General features: G+C 41.3%; 1 protein-coding gene across 1 annotated transcript in view; it reads right to left on the bottom strand.

Moving 5' to 3' along the window:
* Positions 1-19,884, bottom strand: part of espn (espin) — a 47,878-nt gene that overhangs the window by 2,082 nt on the left and 25,912 nt on the right. Inside the window, exons 8-13 of the mRNA XM_034087734.2 lie at positions 17,921-18,079; positions 14,481-14,715; positions 11,284-11,429; positions 10,419-10,784; positions 1,742-1,821; positions 983-994 (exon numbers count right to left, since the gene is read on the bottom strand). Coding sequence (XP_033943625.1) covers positions 983-994; positions 1,742-1,821; positions 10,419-10,784; positions 11,284-11,429; positions 14,481-14,715; positions 17,921-18,079 — 998 coding nt within the window. The remainder of the gene's footprint in view (positions 1-982; positions 995-1,741; positions 1,822-10,418; positions 10,785-11,283; positions 11,430-14,480; positions 14,716-17,920; positions 18,080-19,884) is intronic.

Here is a 19,884-nt window from a genome sequence, read left to right as displayed (position 1 = left end):
TATATAAACAAAGTATACGCATACATAACAGTAACAAGTCATATACATATCTTTAAGATGGCTCTGTTAGATAAAGTGTCAGCGTATTTAAGCTCTTGGGTCAGCAGGAAAAACAAAAACAATTGCGTGATGTTAGGTAACTCTGTTGACATGAAGGGATTGGCTGTTCAACCCACGTGGTGATAATTAGGAGAACTCAAAAACACCTGTGTGTAGCTGCTCTCTGATGAACTCTGACCTCTGAGTAAAGTAACGTGAGCGGTAAAAAGTTGTTTGAAAAAGTTGCGTTGGCTTACCTAGGCTACTAACACACTGCACATTTAGGAACATATGTAGGTCCTTTTGCAGGACTTTACTCCACTGTGTGACATGATTCAGCCCACATGAAGAGGTTTAGGAACTAAAACGACAGGTGAGTGTGGGTGGTCCTATGAGTGGTCCGCTGGACTTTAGCTAGCTTCTGGCGTTAGCATGAGCTAATGTGTGTGTTCGTTGCCATGGGGATGACAATGTGGGGTGCACCGGGCAAGAGCGGCAGTTGTGGAGTTAGTGAGCGAAGTACTTGAGTTTAAGACAGCGTGTGTCTTTATTATAAGTTATATTAACACAATACATATTGAAACAGTGTGTTAGCTTATCGGTGGGGGGCACGACTATAAAACTGCCACACCGCTTACTCCGTGCTCTTTACAGTTTCTCCCTTGAATTTGAACACAGCTTTTGCTAGTTTCTAGTGTTTTGCTGTTGAGAAAATATTGCGTAAACATATGGCTAAATTGCTTATGTGATTTTCCACTGGTTCCGGTTTGATTCATTCTATTATAATGCTTTATCAACATGGGACATTATGTGACTATTTTAGGATGGCCTCAAGGTGGAAGCATTGATCTAAAATGTAGCCTAGATAGTCTGTAGTGTTTTCGTATCCTTTTACACAGTTACAGATGCATGTAAGGGTAATAACTGTGTAATTATTTCTTACCTTTTTTGTTCCCTGTCACATCAGGAGGGGATAAGCACAAAGAAAATGTTTAAATACCATGGTAAATACCTTAAATAGCAACAACAATGCAATTGACAAAATAAAGGGAATGTTATGAATATTAAGCGGAGTTGACTGTAGTAACACTGATATAGCTATGGCTAAACCCCTTGCCACGAAGAGATGAATTTACTATTTACTATTTAATTGCACTTTATTTTTCTGTTTAAATCTGTTTTATTGTGTTGCGCTGTTGGAGGAGCCAGTGACCTAAGATTTTTATCGTCATAACTACACTATAGCTATTTTCGTATGACAAATAAAAACCTTGAGTATACTTTTTTATACTTTTTAAATACATTGTGCAAATGTAATGTCTTAGGCATTTTAGGTTTACTGAATCATCATGTAAAGCCTTCAGATTTCTGTCTTTGGATCGTTTTCGTTCCTGTTTAGTAGTTTCCCTGAAAGATTCAAGCTCAACTGCAGGAGAGAGAGAGAATCCTCACTTCTGCTGTACTTCGTCTTCCTGATAAAATGTCCTCAGTGTCTTAATGTTGAAAAAACAAACCAAGGTATAAACTTTGGTCATGTATAGCAGCAACTTCCTGTCCTTATTTCTAAGGGTATTCTTTGTAAAAACCCACCCAAAGACAAAGAATGCGGAACATAATCAAAGCCAACTCAGTCTCCCCTTATTGGCCCTGGATATAAGAAAAACTAAATGCAGATATGCAGAGCAACACAGCTTTTATTCACCTCTCTTCGTCCATTTTCTTCTTCATCATGTCTCTCCTCCAGGCCGGCATCGATGCCAGGCGTGCAGCCTCCTCCTCAACCTGTGGAGGGACAGAGGGGTCAGGGTAGACAGAGAAAGGGACCCATAACATTTTCACATGGAAACACTCATGTCCTTAATGGTGTCAGTCACAACATGTATGCAAATCACATAAAACACAATTTCATTGATGTTCAATACAGTAAACTGTCCCTTGCATCAAACACTCCACATGTTTAAAACAGTCAATAAACAGTAGTTCTACTTTTAAATACTTACTTCAAATATTGTTGCAGTTTTTTGGGTATTTCCAGCATCTTACCCTGCATAGTTACTTACTAAATAAAGCTGCGGAAACGGAAGTTCTAGGAGGTTGTCACCCAATTTGAAAACCTTAATCAATGCTGGTATTAATGTGTAATGCCTGCAGTCTCATTATATACCTCTCTACTTACTGGAGAGTGCAAGAAAACACCTGCGTAGAAAAACTCATGATATGTCCAAGCTATTGTTCCAATATACACATGCTCCAATGTCAAATGTTTGACAATGGCCTTAATGGAAGAGCATATAGAGCATATAGCATGCTGTGTAAACTAATGTGTAACTGCAAATAGAACAAAAGCAAATAGAGCTTGGACATACACAATAGCTACTCATCTCCTGTCTTCTGAAAAATAAAGTATTTTAACTGGACAGAACTCTGTGTTACAGGATGTTCTTGCAGACAGCGCACAAATGGTAACTGGACCCTTTTCTCTCTTCAGGCTGTAATCGGAGTTGGAGAAGGGGAAGAGACAGAAGGTAGCCATCTTGGATTTCTCATCCTCGCCTGAGAAGATAGATTACCCTTTTGCATTCCTCTGAATGAAGCATTTCACTTGCCCTGGCAGACATTATTCCATAGATTATCTACACAGTGAATGTGTTCTGAATCCCCTGGGAATATCAGAGCAAGAAAACAAAAAAGTCAAAACAAAAGTTAACTGAGGGATTTGCTATTGCTAATTAATTCACATATTAAAATGTAAGTTTCATTTTTACTGAAATAAAACGTCTGCAAATTACAGTTTTACTTGTACTTGGTAATTTACAGTGAGTCATTTTAGTAAGGTTTTTTTAGCTACAGTATGTCATATCCCGTATATTCTACATGTTCCGCTTAATCTTGATGACAATCAAATGGTATTGAAATCTCTTATGAATTGTACCTGCTTTTACAATGTGTTGCATATTTTAGACTTTGGAGCATTTAATCAGCTGAAAAAATGATTTAGTGTGAACAGTAAAGTTACATGCAGAAATAATAAGAGTATGTGGTGATGAGTTGAGTGACTGTCTTTGAGCGCCAACTAGAACTGACTGCAGTCCAGATGCACATGCAAACTCGGCAAAGGCATCGACCCGGTTGTATTAATATTTTTCAACAAATATTGCACTGAAAAACATCCATTACAATCAGTAATAGACAAGATACCTTGTAAATTACTAACAATAAAGTTCCTAATGATTCATTTAAACTTGAATGAATTTTTCATTTAGCCTATTCATTGTTCTGTATTGGCTGTGGGAATTGTTGAGCGCCTCTGAATAACAAGTTTAAGGGCAGATTAACCTTGATATGTACTTACAGACAGATAATACAGATACGTCAGAATTATGTCAAAGGCATCATTACTCACTTCAGCTTAACCTCTTAAAGGAATAGCTTATCTTGTATGTTGTGCTTGTAGTCGCCGGGAATCATTAATAGGCATTGTTTTTTGGATTGATCCTTGATGCTAATACAGGCTGGACTGGGGTGTCTGTTTCATGTCAACTATAAACAATAGTATGACATGTTACCAGTTTTTAAATGCATATTTGTATATTTAGTAAAGTCCTTCTTTATGGTTTTTGAGACATATAATTCCTAGACCTGTGGACACATTCTGTGAATTGGCCCTTTGAATTTCAATATCATTTGAACAAACACATCTTTGTTATTTGTTTTATTTGCTAATTGTATCCATTGTCTGGACTTAATGTTGACTTGACAGTCAATTGCATCTGTGCAGCAGTACTGCACGTTTGACCTTGTGGAGTGTGCAAGCTGGGCATATTAAAAGTGAAACAAATTATAGTTCTGTACATGACTCGCATTGTAAAAACTTCAATTGAGGAATTAAAAACACAACCGCATACTCTTAACACTGTACATTAAAACAAATCTCTCTATTTTCTAAAGTTTACAATCTTACTGCCTCCCCTTTGGGCTTGGGACTTCATTGTGACCTCCTTATGGCTGCTGTAAGCCACGGATAGCATGACAGCGGGTGGCACTAAGAGGGTTATTGGAAGGTAATCTTGATGCTAAAGAAGAAATGAAATGACAGTGGTATAGTTTTACACTGTTCTGTCTTAGACTCCTTCAATTATACGCCTCTCAGTTTGTTTGTTTGTTTGTTTGTTTGTTTGTTTGTTTGTTTGTTTAAAATGTCCAGATCTCTATTCAGATCATTATAATATTATGTTGGCTGTGTGTTCAGTAAAACAAACAGTTACTCTTAGGAAATAACTACTGAAATCTTCTAATCACAAAAATGTCTGCAAACTTTATTTCTAACAACAATGTAGAAAGCAAATAATGAGAGAACACAAATAGAAATAATGGAAAGGTTGAACAAATATCTAAAACACTCGAGTTATAGAGTAACACCAAAATGTAAAGCTTTAGGGAAAAATAGCAAAACCTTAATTTTATGTTTCGTTCAGATGATAATAACTTTTTCAAGTAAACGCTTTCCTTTGCTGACAGAAATGTGCAATTTTAGTTCTGAATCAAGCTACTTATGAAAAAGCTTGCTGTTTCTCCAGGCTTTGCATTTAACATACTTCTTAATCTTTGTAATCTATACTGAAAGGCACACATTGTTTAAATCAAAACCATGAGGTCACTTAAACACAAAGGCCATTTATGAACGTGTAACCTTGATCCCTTGCAAACCCACTGAAGACCTTGTTTCTTGGTCTTTCTGTCTTTAAAATTATTTGTAAAGTTTCCTTAAACTCTCTGTATTTAATTGTAGTGACTGTCTTACCAGTCACTGGCTTTGAGTCCCTTACCTTTCTTATATATAATATAATATATTCAATACAATGTGAAGAGTGTTTCAGTTATGTCCTGAATTACAAAGTTGACCTGAACAAACACTACATGACTTTTATGGCAAATCCTTTTCTTTAAAAACGTATTAAACTTTTCCTGGTAGTAGTGTGCCATGGCAATCAATCATAATCAATGTCAAATTGCTCTGGGTTTAACACAACTCAACATTAGATGGTTGTAGCGAGTCTGTAGTTGTCTTTTGACATCACAGGCTTTCTTTTCATCCACTTCAGCCTTAATGCATATGTTAAAGCATATGGCATGCGGCAGTTAAGTCTCTTATGATACATGCCCTTAAAGCTAACACACAAGATTAGTTTCCCTTTCTCAGCATGTTTGACTTTGCAGCCTAGTTTCCCTGACCTTTCTTCTCTCATTGTACGGCGGAAATGGGCTTTAACTGCACCCTTACTTCACATGGTTGTTAGATATCAAAAAGCTCAGCTTCCTTCTCTTTCCAAAACGCAAAGCTTCTGTCAATGTATCTAATGATCTCCTCATTGCTGAACTCTTTTAGCTCATAAATAACTTTTATTGAATCTTCATTATGTCCCTCCCTGGGTGGAGGTTTATCAACTTTAGGTTCCTCTATGATTTTAACAGTAACAGGTGGAACATCTTTTACTGGTCCTGAGCTTTTAGTTGTGTCCAGTGACGTTTCAGCGTTTGCTGCTGCATCAATGTGTGGTACAGTTTCAGTTTTCAAGCTCTGCACATGGTTCTGCTCAGAACTTGTTCCATTAGAAGCCACTGCCTCATTTGATGACATAGTCTCACTGCTTTTGACATCCCTCTGAATATTTTCCTGCAATGGCTTCTTCAGAGTTCCCTGCTCCATACACAGGCTTTTGTCAGATATTGCATCCTGGGATGCAGCAGGCAATGATGATGGAGCTACAGTTGACTGGGGGGCTGTTGGTGCAGTTGGTGGAGGAGGTGGAGGATGAGGAGGAGGTGGAGGAGGAAGTGGCTCCTGCATAATGGACAAGTCAGATGACATGGAATGTAGGGAAGACGTCATCATACCTCCCCCATCATTTGAGTCTCCAAAATACTTGAGTTTTATGTCTTCAAAACCATCGGCCCAGTCTTGCTTCCCTCTCTCAATACCCTCCATTACCTCCTTGTGAAACTGCCTAATGACCTCCCATTTATGGCTGCCAAGACGGTCAAACATCTCATAGCACAAGAGGTGGCGGAATTTGCGCTCACTGCGGGACATGCTCATTTCCAGCAACTGAAAGTATCCAAGCATGAAAAGGTCAAGGGTTAGGCTTTCGTAGCTCACAGGAGACCCGTTGATGTGTGGCAAAAAGTGCTCTGGCCAGTAAATCATCTGGGCACGACTCAGCCTGCGGATCTGGCGTGTGGGCACTTGACTCATGATTGTCCTCCAGTGGCCAATAAGATTCCCTACTACCTGCTTTGACTTCATGAAAAGGAAGAGCTTGTCATCTTCGTTCTGCATCTCCCCAGTAATCTGTGCACTAAAATCGTTGTAGTCCTCCCAGCCCACGTCTAAATTATTTCCTTTCACGGCAGTCATTTTAGTCCGAAAAGATTCAGAGATGGTGTACTTCCGCCAGTGTTCAAGGAACAGGAAAACAATTCTTTCTTTCCTCATTTCAATGCATTCCTGGACATAGCTTATATCTGTCTGCACCTCCAAGCTTCTTGTTAATTGATCATTATTTAAAATGGGGTCTGCAGAAAGAACCTGATTGAACTGTTCAATGTTGGTTGGAGCCATTACCTCAGAGGGTGCATACGTCTGAGGAACATGAGATGCAATTATAACTGGCTCTTCAACAAGGGGTAAGACTGCTTCTTCCAATGAAGGTAAATTACCATTGATATTGGACTGAACGGCCTCTGTAGAGGAAGGGACCTGATTTTCGCAAATGGACTCTGGAGTCTGGTAGCTAGACTCACTTACCACAGGGAGTGACCTCTTGCGTTTGTAAACCCTATTAGCATTGTTATCTGCAGACTGCTGGTTTTGAATTTCATAATTGGCCTTGAGGTTCTTCACCGAAACTCCACACTGCTTTATTTCTTTCTCCACATCTTCTCTTGTTGAAAAGGACTGAGACCGTCCAATCACACCTGTGCCGTTGGTTCCTTCTGATTCAGACTGACCCGTGCTCACATTCATTGCCTCTTCTTGAGAATATCCAGGACATATTAGGTCCAAGATGTCTATCTCTTTTCCTCCCAGTGTGGCGAGAAGAATGGCCATACTCTTGAGCAGGGTAGAAATCTTGCTGCACCAGCCTGGAAGATCTTCGGCCTGTCCGTGAACCTGCTTTGGATTGACCGAAAAGTGCCCCTGATTGAGGGCAGCAGAAACTGGTAGAAGTTGGTGAAGCTCCCGTTCCAGTTCTTCCAGCTCCTTCTCGACTTCTGAGACCTTGTGCATAACCTGCAGGTTCTCAATTTGCTTCTCAATACGGTTTAGGTCATCCTCTGTCATCAATTCTCCAAATGGGCCCAAAATGGCATTGTGGACGTGGGAGTAGTGCCATTCTTGAGGCTGGTAGTGTCCGCTTGCCGCAAACTAAATCAGCGGTCAAAGGAGACCAGAAGACAAGAAAAAAGGGAAGGAGGAGGGGGGGGGAGGGGATTCCTTCAGCTTGAGGTTCCTGGTGTGAACACACGCTTGGATGCAAACCCATCTTGACACACAGAATTTACATGGATTTAGTGGTGCAATGGCACTGCCTCAAAAGACAATACTTATTTTGTTATGTTTTAGTCAGACAGAACAGAGAGCCCTTTTAGTTATTTTCTTTTAAGTGTTAACGATTAACAACATATTTAACATAACTATTCAAAGCCTTTATAACAGTTACTCACTAAAGTTTTTAGGTTATTTATGTTTTTTGATAGTTTAAAGAGTAACTACACAAATATTCTGCTTTTACTGCCATCCAGCGGTTGAGTTTTTGTATCTGTCTGCATCCCAAATATGGTGTAACACAACTCTTAAGTGCAGTGTTGCGTCAGTGGAACAGATATACACTTCAGTCCACACCCAACAGTGACAGGAAAACATACTGGGTGTGGCTAGAGGTGCAGCAAAGTTGAAACTGTCAACCCAAAGAGGTCAGTGCAACAAAGGTTTTTCTGATTAAGGGACTTGGTATGGAGTTACTCTATAACGTATCCTCATCTTCCTCCAAAACCACCTGTAGTGTGCATGGGCTCGTCATCACACCACTGAATCAGCATGTAACAACTTGGAGCCACCAAACTCCATCAGCAAACACCAGCTCACACCGAGACTCCATTTGTCCAGTGTGTTAATGTTGTGATGGGCATTGTAGCCAAGTATTCAATTCACTGCACCCAAAAGAGTATCTTACTATTAACAAAGACTGAGAATATGAAAAAAGGAAAGCATGCATATACACAAAGTTAAATAAAGAAACAAGGATTTTTCCAGAAATAAGTGAGAACATGGATGTCTATATATGACCAATGCCGTTTCATGCAATTACTAAAAGGTCCTTCAGCTTCAGTATGTTATTTACAGTGGGAAATTAAATAACTTAAATGCTTTGTGGTTAGAATAGTTTGTTACTTTAAGGCCTCAAAGCCAGGTAGACATTATAATGACACTGCATCTCAAAAAATTAACTACATGTCACCAGGGACATCGGAGACAATTTCTACCTACTAGATCCTTTAAGAATATGAGATAGCAATCCTTGATTACAATGAATTATTAATCAGTCAAATGTATTCAATCAAATCACATACTACATAGTGGCCTTCTTGTTTTACTATGGACTAACAAGTGCAGAGATTGCTATAGTATGAATTAATAATCAATACCTGGTGTAAATGCATATACTATAACTGCATGAATATGGTTAAAGCCTAATGATCAAAATTAGAAACAAAGCTTATTTGTGAAACAAGATCAACATGCTGCCTTAGGCTGCGGCCACACGAGGACGAATTTGGTCGTTTACGTTACTGTTTAGTGTCATATAGACCGTTCGGCCACACGAGGACGACCGAATACGGTACTAAACGACTGAGGAAACGATAACCGGGTCCCAAGGTGGATAGAAAGGCATACGCAACTCTCTGGGGGGTCAAACGGCTCCGTGTGTGCGCCCTATCCGAACATTTTCAGATCACTGATAGTGATTGCGCAATAGCCCCACCTCTTCTGCTCACCTCCGCTTACCCCGCGCCATTGCTGAAGTGTTTCGCCACCAACAACAACAACAATGGCGGATCGCAGAGTTGCTATCGTGCTCCGGACGCTATTGACCATGCTACAGTTGTTTGTGCAACATCTACAGCAATAATGATGAGGCAATAGCCCCGCCTCTCCCCACCTCTGCTGCTCACCCCCACGTCAAAGTAAACTGCATCCTGAATTCAGATTATTTATCTTTCTCTCGATATGGACATAAACGTGAGTGAAGTCTAATCTGACAGGACGGAGACACGCAGCTCTGCTCACCTGCAGCTCCTCCCGCTGCAGCAAAACACACACTTCAAGTCAGATCATCACCCTTAGCTATTTTAATTACCTCTCAAACTCCCTAAACTAGTTATAAATATGTTTATTTTTACAGTCGGCCGGGTCACTGATTACTGGATGAGCTGCTGCATGAGACAGACACTGGCGCTGTCTGAAGAGAGGGAGGAAAAAGAGAGGCTCCGAGTATTTTATTATTATAATATATAGAGTCGTTATTCATTTGTTTTAAAGCTCAATAAATAACAAAGAAGACCTTTGACCGGCACTTTTATAATTTTGTCCGGAAGATTTCAACTTTAATACACGCTGACTGGCGAAAAACTCTGCCCGGTTCCCTCGGCCCCCACCGCAGAGAATAAACAGAAGGGCAACCATGACAACCATGCTTCTTCGCTGCTTTTGTGGAGGAAGTTACAGCGCCACGTACAGGCTCCTGCATATGTACTGCAGCTTCTCCAGCGGTTGGAGCTAAACGGAGCGGTCTCGTGTGGGCAGACACTATCCGGATAATTATTGCGTGTGGACGGAAGCTTGTTTGTGATTGCGTTTGCGTTAATCCTATGCGTTTAGCCGTTTTCGTCCTCGTGTGGCCGCGTAAACACTGCCATTTGATTTGCTTTGAAGATAAGTACAAGGCAGGTGAGGGCCATTCAAAGCAAATCAGTCCCCAACTGCCAGTCATTTGACGTATAGACTCTCCTTAAACTATGAAGAAAAGCATAGATGCTAAATGAACTTGTAGTCTGATTTCCCCTTCAATAATTCTCACTCACTGTTTAGCTGACAGATTAGTAAAAGTACATTTATACAACCTCACTGTTCAAATTCTCAAAAATCAACACTCCAATCCATGCAACAGCTATTCCCTTTGCGTTTTTAATTAATATATTTAATTTCAAACTGAAGCCATTTATAATCACAATAATTTTGAATTGACCGGATCACAAATGGGATAGCTTAGAGAAAAGGAAACGTAGATCTTTCTGCAGCTTTGCAGCATTATGCCTACCTTGCGCTTGTGCTCCTCCTCATCTTGCATCTTGACCTGAAGCTTTCGCACCATGACCTGCCTCTTCCATTCAGGGATGGCTTTTCCCTGTTCATCATGAGTGGGCACCAGCGCCTCCACATCTGCAAGGCTCATCTTCCGCCCCGACTCAGCTCCTGCTGTGCTGCCACCGCCATTACCATTGACCACAGGGTTAGAGGACAGTCGCTCGAAGCTTGCCGAGGTCGACATGGTCCTGGCAGATCCAGAGCCAGTAGGGCTGGGGCTAGGGGTGGTAGGTGGGGTGGTGACGGATGCATTGGAGACGGGAGAGGGCTGCTTGCCTAGTGGGCTAGGTGTGCGTGTCTCTGGTGGAGATGGGTTTTCCTGGAGAAAAAAAGACACCAATATGTAAGGCACTGCAATGCTCAACAGTTCACAGAACACACCGCCATCAGTATAAAGGATGACATTGTGATGTGCATGAATTGAGTTGCCAGTTTATTTTAGCCTTAAGGGACCAATGACAACATATTTTAGAAGAAGCATTGCAGTGTGGTATTGTATATTGGTAACAAGACAAATCAAAGAATGTGTGTATAAAATCTGTATATTTAACAATTAGGAATTGGGAAATGACTACTTTAGTGTCCCTTTGCTAATGATGTGATAAATAAGGAAGAATCCCCCAGGGGTTCACTGGTTGACAAGGTTTTGGAGTAACAGGCGAGGCATGTTTTGGATACCTTATTACATGTTTGATGTGGGATTGTTTTGCATGACTTAGGTTAGGCTAAGTCTATATTTCTAAAATGAGCAAATCTGTATTTATCTGTTGAGTTTTACACAATTGTGTGTCACTAATGGTGGGAGGCTGTAGACCTACATTATTGCCTGTGGGTCCGCTGTTGGAGAACACGGTGGTGTAGCCTTTACTGTGAGGTGTTGGCTTCAGGTTCTTCCCTGCTTTGATCTCTGCCAGCAGCTCTGAGTTGTCGCCAGTGGGGGACATCATGTTGAAAGATTTTGTGCCTGCAGACAAAAGGATGGAGCAGAAAAGTGAAACCGGTCAGAGAGAAAGACAGAATAGAGGGAGAGAGGGAATTGGAGAGAGTGAGAGGGATGCACTGAAGAGGAGGCGAGAGAGAAGGGTTGGGTGGCATTTCAGTGTTAAATATTTCATCCGATTAGGCAGGCAACAATGCTGCCCTGGAGTGTGTTGCATGGTGATTGGAGGTCATTTTGGTGTACTGAGCCACTGTCTCACATAGAAGAGCTTAATAAGTTTCTTTGTGTCGTGCTTAAGACATGTCTCTCTGAAACACAGTTTGAATTATTCAAATGGCTTCCAAGCAACCAAGCTCCATTTAGTACTTTTTTGCAAATACACCAAATTCGGCACATGAGGCGACTGTGGCCCCAATCAACAGTTGCAGCGAGCCGGGATTAGATGGGGAGGAGCCATTCAACATTATTTCACTACAGTGAACCCAAAGAGAGGAGGCACACAATCTCTGGTCACCTGATGTACACACAGCTAAGCTCTTGCTGTACTTTTAACTTCTCAAAAAGTAGATTTGGGGAAAAATGCATATACATCCAGCTTCCATGGACCCTAATCTGCTTATAGTTAACAATGCCTCATGTTCCTATACACTTGAAATGCGATTACAAAACAACTTTTTAAGTATAGACAAAATGAAAGAAAAATCCGGTTTCAAACAGGAAACATCAAAGAAGCCTAGGATAGGCCATATGTTGTACACCTGCTGATCGATATGAAAATGTTTTTTAAAACCTCAACATTTCTAAATACATGAACACATGAATTAACAAATACAAATGTATACTGACAGTAAAGTCTAGTGCCAATTGGAAAGTACCAAAATATGGAACATAAACAAGTTTGTTATTATATAGGTTATATTTATACAAGAAACTTTTAAAATGTAGCTGGAAAATTGTCTAATCCTAATCAAACTACTAATATACTGTAGAGTGAACTATTACATGTATTGGCCCAAACAGACCAAGAGGCGTCGGCTACCTCACCTGTTTCAGTGAATGTCAACCTCCAATAAATTATGAATCCTCAGTTCCTCATTGATCACTCATATTCTACTTGGGCAATAAAAAGAAATAGTCCTCCCGTTAGAAGCTCCTTGTTGAGGCGGCAACACAATGGTCTAGCTGGGCTCAAAGCCTCACTAGTCCGCCTCTCTCTCTCTCTCTCTCTCTCTCTCTCTCTCTCTCTCTCTCTCTCTCTCTCTCTCTCTCTCTCTCTCTCTCTCTCTCTCTCTCTCTCTCTCTCTCTCTCTCTCGGAGTAGAGCGCAACTCTCCATTAAAGACCCATCATCACAGTTGGGGGAAGTCTAAAGGAATCACCAGTAACTGAAAGTGACAGCAAGCCATTGGCAAGCCGACCAGATTAACACGCATGCACACATGGACAGATGCAGTTTGGCGAGCACACATACACACAGTTTGTTAGTCCACTTTACCAGACCAATTTGTACTGCAGCAAACACTTGCATACACCTCTCATTTACCTCTTTTTCACTGATTACAGAGAAAGTAAGAGTACCAGGTGATGGTCAAACAATTTCACTGCACTTAACTTGGTGTATATCTGTTTAAATAGAACGTAGTGGCCATAGTAGTTTTTGAGACAAGGTGTGCGTGTTTGTATATGTGCGTGTGTGTATGTGTGTGTGTGTGTTTGCTATATTCTGTTTAGGCTTAGAGGTGTGGACTCAGCCACAGTGAGTCCAAGGAGGGTGGAGCTGTGACAGGTAGGGAACATTTGACAAATGCCCTCTTATGATCACAGCACAAAAGCTTTTCTGCTCCGTGTTAGAAATGACAGTCAGGCTGCTGCATCTGTTCATAACGGCGCTGTCACAAAGCACTTTAGATAGAGATGTTTCCTGTAATATAAAAACAGTCTACAATGTTCAGCAGCGTTTTCAATCAGCCACCTGTCTTGTTGCCGTCATCTTAAGTATCTGAGCAGTGAATCCATCTCGAGCTCTCAGATGCGTTGGTGGCTTTTCATTTTATGACTCCCTAACTGTCTGTTTACTACCTGATTAACGCTGTTGAAGAACTCATATCATTAGGGAGCAAACACTGCTCTTTAGCACCTCTGATTCAGATGTGTCCTGTACAAAGTATAATCCTCTCCTTCCTGTTGATCAATAGACAACAATAGAGAATTTCAATCCATTTAAATTGTTATAGCAGCACTTTCCTTCAGCCACCTGTTTTGTTGCCGTGGTCTCGCGTCTATCTGAGCAGTAAAATCAGCTGGAGCTCTCAGATGTGTTGGTGGCTTTTCATTTTATGACCCCCTAACTGGCTGTTTATTACAAGATTAACGCTGAAGACCAAATCATGCCATTAGTGTGCACACTCTGCTCTTTAGCTTGAAGTGTTTTATTGGTTTCCTAACATTAGGCAGCAGGGGGAGCAGAGAGAGATGAGACAATTGGATATTTGTTGAACAAAGAGTAAAGATAAAATGCATAGATTGTAAAAAGGCGCCTAAATAGAGCAATTAATAATTTACGGCTTAATTGATGTTGCTGTATATTACTGGTTTATAAAAAACCTGTGGTGTATGTTGCCCAGTGAGCTGCTTGTCAGCTATGACACAATTCACCTTTGTTTAAAATGAGCTTCCTGGTATACTGTGAGTACTCATCTTTATACACATTTATTTATTTGTAGCTTTAGTTATTTGCATACAGGGCAGTGTGGGGCACTTAAGGAAATGGATAAACACTAAACCAGTTCTCAGGGTAATGGTAGCTCTACATCATTAATTTATAATCTGTTATTTAGGATGCTGGGGTCAGACTCAATTCATCTTAACCCAGTGTGATTACATTGTGACCATTAATACTGGAGGCTATATATCCTTGGTGTAAGTGTGCATGAATAAGCATAAACACTGGATTTATTTGTATAAATGCATTGCCATTTGTGTAGTGCCAAGAAATAGGCAAAAATTGAAAAACACTTAAAAAAAAAAGAAAAAAAGAAAGGATGTAAGGAGAAAAAAATAGTTAAGTGACACTCACTTCCTGATGAGGAAGATAGGCGTCGCTGGTTGTTGGAGGTGCTACCGGCAGAGTGTTGAGGGGTGGTTGGCGTCTCCGGGGGCAATGGAGGAGGTGGAGGGGGTGTTGGCGTGGGGTTGTTTGGAGGTAGAGGGGGCGGAGGTGGAGGAGGGGGCGGTGCAGCTGATTCCTCTGTGGTGCCGTTCTCTGAGCTGTGGGCCGGGCTGTCGGTCGGCTCCTCCAATAACACAGAGCCCTGATAGGACAAGAGGGAGGGACTCAAATATTAGTCATATTTTACACACATTAACTTTCTCTTAGCAACCACATTGTTGTATTACTGTGTAAGTCAATATGTAGTCACTGATAACAGGAATATAACCAGTGGCCCATAAAGTGATACTTCACTCCAATTTAAATACCACTCCAACATTGATGATTAAAATCCCAAATACTTTTTTAGTGCCTGGTAATCAGTGTGATTCTTTTATTTGTTCTTTGCATTATGCAAGTTGTTATATTCTTAAAACCTATCAAATAATTTATATTACAATTAAGAAAACATAAAGATTTTAAACAATCAAAACACTTCTAACACCTTTTTAGACTAATGAATAACAAACCAACACTGAAAATATAATGTTTTATTTCATTAAAATAATTAAACACAACACTGTGACAGTGGCATGCCATCTAAAACTCTGTCTGTGAATGAGCAACACCTTCTTTCATAGAGACTGCCGTCAGTGACAGATGTAGCCGCTCTATTGGATGTGCCCTCCCTCTGCTTCCCGCCATCTTTAATCCACTCATAAAGACACAACACCCTGTTGCTAATAAAAGAGCTAATAAGACCTAATCTCTTGGGGAAACTGAGTGAAAACAGTGGGAAGAAGCCATCTGTCACTGCAAGTGATAGGGCTTTAACCCCCCCCCACCTGCGCCCCCCAGCATGCAAGTGCCTGACACGCTCTGAAAGCGTGCCATCACTCAGCGGGAAGCAACTTAATGGGCCGTGACATTTAATTTGACCCCGCCCCTCCTTAGTTCTTCATACGCGTGCTCATCATTGTTGCCCCCTTTACTTTTCAATCCCCCCAGAGAGTTGGGGGAGGGCTGTTTCCAGATGGTTCTTGGCGGCACGTGCCGTTGCTCCTGATGATTAGCCGCCCATCTGCTAGGGTGCCTCTGAGACCAGGAGGGGCCCCACTGAGACCTTAATTGGCTCAATGCGGATTGAGCCCTGTGTCGCCCCCACTACTGATACCCATGAGATTATAGGAACACCTCTCCAGGGACATCGATGAGAGTCCAATAGACTCTATCATTAAGATGCCTGTGCCGGTATGTGGCCACAACAGGTGCTTCATGACCACAACGCTGTTTCAATTTGTATGGCTTCAGGCTTCAAAATAATCAGTAATACATGAGTGAATTGAATGATTACAAAGTCTGTAATGTATTATGTGTTTTCTTACAGACTTGATTGTGGGTTTAAGCTCTTTTGGAAAAGATAAAACAAAATAATAAATAATACATTCAATGAAACAACTAACAAATGCAACCTAATATTGGTAATAAAAAACGTTGAAATGAAAGATTCAGTGGTATTGACTTTGTGTGATTTGTGACTCCCTGCTAAGTGCTCTATTGTCCTGATTTTGTTCTATTGTTGGTTGTTGGACAGTTTACACAACAGGGTGGAGACTTGAGGAAATGGAAATGAGGGAAACGTTTGCATCAGGTGGCAAACAAAAGCCAAGGGGGACAGGAGACTATGTAACACACTGAGTGGCATAATGCGCAGGCAAATAGTGCAGTCATTGTGGTAACCCAACGCCAACAGACCACCACTCAGCTAAACCTCACCCTGAACAGGACCGTATAAGAAGCACTAACAAACTTAAACAATACAACCCGGGCACACATATCAACCTTTTACCCATAACAGGGTTACAGCCATTTTAACATTATTTATTTTTGCTATTTTTAAGTATACTTAGTTACTTACAAATACATAATAACATTTTAACATTGTAAATTATAATCAACTCTATCAAATCAAATAGAATCTTGTCTGAAATTAGCTGCCGGCACAATGAAAAAGGCTGCACCATTTCAAAAGGACATTTGATTGGATTAAGAGATTATTTCCCAATGATTGACAATGACTGGCAGTAACACAATGTATGTGGGTTTTTTAATATGATAAACATGAAAAAAAAGTTAAAGGTCCCATGACATGGCCATTTCTACTGATCATAATTCCATTGTTGAGGTCTACTAGAATAGATTTACATTGTCCAATGTTTTCTCATACAGCATCTCTGTATAGTATGTGTATTCACTCTGTCCTGCACGCCTTGTTGGAGCTCCTGCCCCCCCCTCCCTATGAGCCCACTGTGCTCTGATTGGTCAGCTCTCCCACTCTGTTCTGATGAGTCCACCACCGTTACAGCGGAACATCAGTGATTATGTGTTACAATGGCATTTGTTAGCAACCAGAAAATGACACCAGTAATGACAAACAGATGAGAATGCTGCGTGGGGTCTGGGTGCCGTGTTGGGGGGGCGTTGCGGGGCTCGCTGCTCCGCCCTTTGAGGCTCGAGGAGCGGACAGTGTGAGCTGGATTACTGGTGTTGTTTCCTGGTTGCTGCATGGGGTCTGCGAGACAGCGAGACACCACGGAGCTCAGCCTGAGCACGCACGCACACACACACACACACACACACACACACACACACACACACACACACACACACACACACACACACACACACACACACACACACACACACACACACACACACACACACACACACACACACACACACACACACACACACACACACACACACACACACACACACACACACACACACACACACACACACACAGCCAGGCTGTTCGCCACACAGTTCGCCTCACAGCCTGAGAAAAGATAAGGCTGAGTGAGTGTGTGAGGAGCTCCACGGATTGGTCCAGTTGGTCGTCGTTACGTCACTGTGACCAGGAAGAAAACAATGGAAAAAGAGAAATCTCCAACGAGGCGTTCTGGGGCAGCATAGACAGGTATTTTCTGTGTTAGAGTTTTACTCGCTACAGGGTGTACTTTGAGGGTTTGTGACTCTGCAGACCGTTTACATGCATAAAAAGCTACATAACACACAAGGGGACGGGTAATAACCAGAAAAGCATGACATGGGACCTTTTAATGTGTGAAACAGCGTGTTTCCAACCACCCACGTGTAATATAATATTATAATGGTGGCATTTTCCTTTCAGTCATCAGGTCAGTGCCTGTTGGTTTATGGAAATAAATGTGAATACAGAGCAATGCAGATCCTCTGTTGTGGTAACCTATTCATTTTACAGTATGTTTTTGAACTACCACTAATGGTGGCAGAACCCCTTCTAATATTTCAAATATATTTATGTAAACTGCAGAGATCCGGCTCACCTCCTCGTTGGGCGCCATCCCTTTGCTCCCTCGGGGCTCGGCTGTGTCGCTGCCCAGGCTCTTGTAGTAATCCCCAGTGCTGGGCTGCTTACTGAAACTCCTTGACTTCCTGTTTGAATCCACACGCCGCAATTTGTCGTGTTTTTCTCCAGGAGTCAGCTGCTTAAGAAATACAAAAACGGAGAATTTTCATTAGCCATATTTGCCGGTACCCATATTAATCAGTGAAAATAAATAATCCTTATTTTCAGCCCAATTTAAAATGATATACAAGGAAGTACATTTCTTGTCATTACAGGAAATGGAAAATGGAAATAGCACTGTGTTCACTTTGCAAAACATGTAATTACATTTTGTTTAGTAATCAGGGTTAAAGAAAGGTGATTAAATATGGCTAAAACCTGCTTTTGTCTTTTGTGAGCTGACATACTGTAAGACATACTTAGTAGGGTTTGTTTCCAGATGAGCTCTCGCTTCACTAAAGCAGCCTGATTTGAATAACATAACGAGGCTTTAGTTCAGTAAAACATTAACACTGTGTCATGTATAGACTGCAGGGGCCCCAGAACATAAGAGATAACTTTTCCAAAATATAAGAGAGCCCCTTATTTCCTCATAGCATGATACTTCAATAACTTTGACCTTTCACTTTTTACCTGACATCTATCTCCGGCAACATGATCCAAACTTCTGTTAATTTACTGTAGGCTGCTATTTGACATGTGCGTAGTAAGTTAGCTCACCTTGCTGCATTTCAAGCAGTCATAATCACTAACATAAAGAAGCCTACAGGTAAATCAGTGCATACTTTACATAATGCAAAGAGCCTTGCATTTGCATTGAGTGTGTTGCTCAAAAATAAATTAAATATGTACATTAAACATTGTGTTTAAATGTGAATGCACTTTTCACTGTATATTTTTTACAATAAACAAGCTTAAAAGCTGTCAATAATCATGACTGAGTCATCATAGAAAAATGTACAGTTCCGTTGACTTTCAAATCAAGGATCAGCATTATACATGCGTTCATTTACATTTAGGTCAAGCAGATCTCCAAGGTTAACGCAAGCTGAAATAATTGAAAGCTGACCTCTGACCTCTCCTCCTTTTGTGGTGTCATGTTCTGAGTTCTTATAAACCAGCTTAATGATGTTGACTTATGTCTGCTGTCAAAGAAATTGTCCCTGAGCACTCATCAGGTGGGAGGGAAATGTGAGCAGGGGAGCGCTACAGATGGTTTGATTGTCATCCTCCAGGGAGGTGGGCCAACAAAAGCAAAATGTACAAAGCGTTTTAGCCCCCCTCCCTTTCGTCCTTCATACAGACGGTCAAACACAGACGGACCGCCTTTCTCCCCATTATACAGATCTATCTGTCAGCATAAAGTCATTTTTGTATATTTGTTTTCACAGCCAAATGCATTTGTATGCATTGTAGACATCTATACTCTATGCGCCCTTTTGAAATGTGTAAACAAGGAAAAAGTACAAAATTAAACCTGACAATATGCAAAGCATTATTGTTCAACCATAAAGCAGCTCCAATAACTTCAGCACCTGAAAATAAGACAAAAAACACAAAGACACTTGCTACGAATTTCTTTTTAAACAACACCATTTTACTCTTCTTCACACCTTACCTTGGCTTTAATAATCCTCTCATGCAGCTCTCCTCCAGTCTGGACAGAGCCTCATCCACAAAGCCAAGCAGAGCACAGAGTGGCTGCCACCAAATTCAGAGTCGCCTCCTCCCTCCTCCCTCCTCCCTCCTCCCTGCTCAGGGCTGCGCTGTCACTCTACCTGCCCTCTCACTTTACCCACAGGCCTCATCAATTACCTATCAGGCCGGCCCCAGCAGTGGCAATGATGTCACCTCTAGCCCGCAGACCAACCACTCCCCAACCCTGCCCCAGTGGCTCTTAAGGGCTATACTCTTATGCAAAACACAAAGACCCAGGCACTG

The sequence above is a fragment of the Pseudochaenichthys georgianus genome, chromosome 7 (assembly GCF_902827115.2).
Source record: "Pseudochaenichthys georgianus chromosome 7, fPseGeo1.2, whole genome shotgun sequence".
NCBI lineage: Eukaryota > Metazoa > Chordata > Actinopteri > Perciformes > Channichthyidae > Pseudochaenichthys > Pseudochaenichthys georgianus.
The sequence above is the reverse complement of the archived record's forward strand: the minus strand, read 5'-3'. Positions and strand labels throughout refer to the sequence as shown.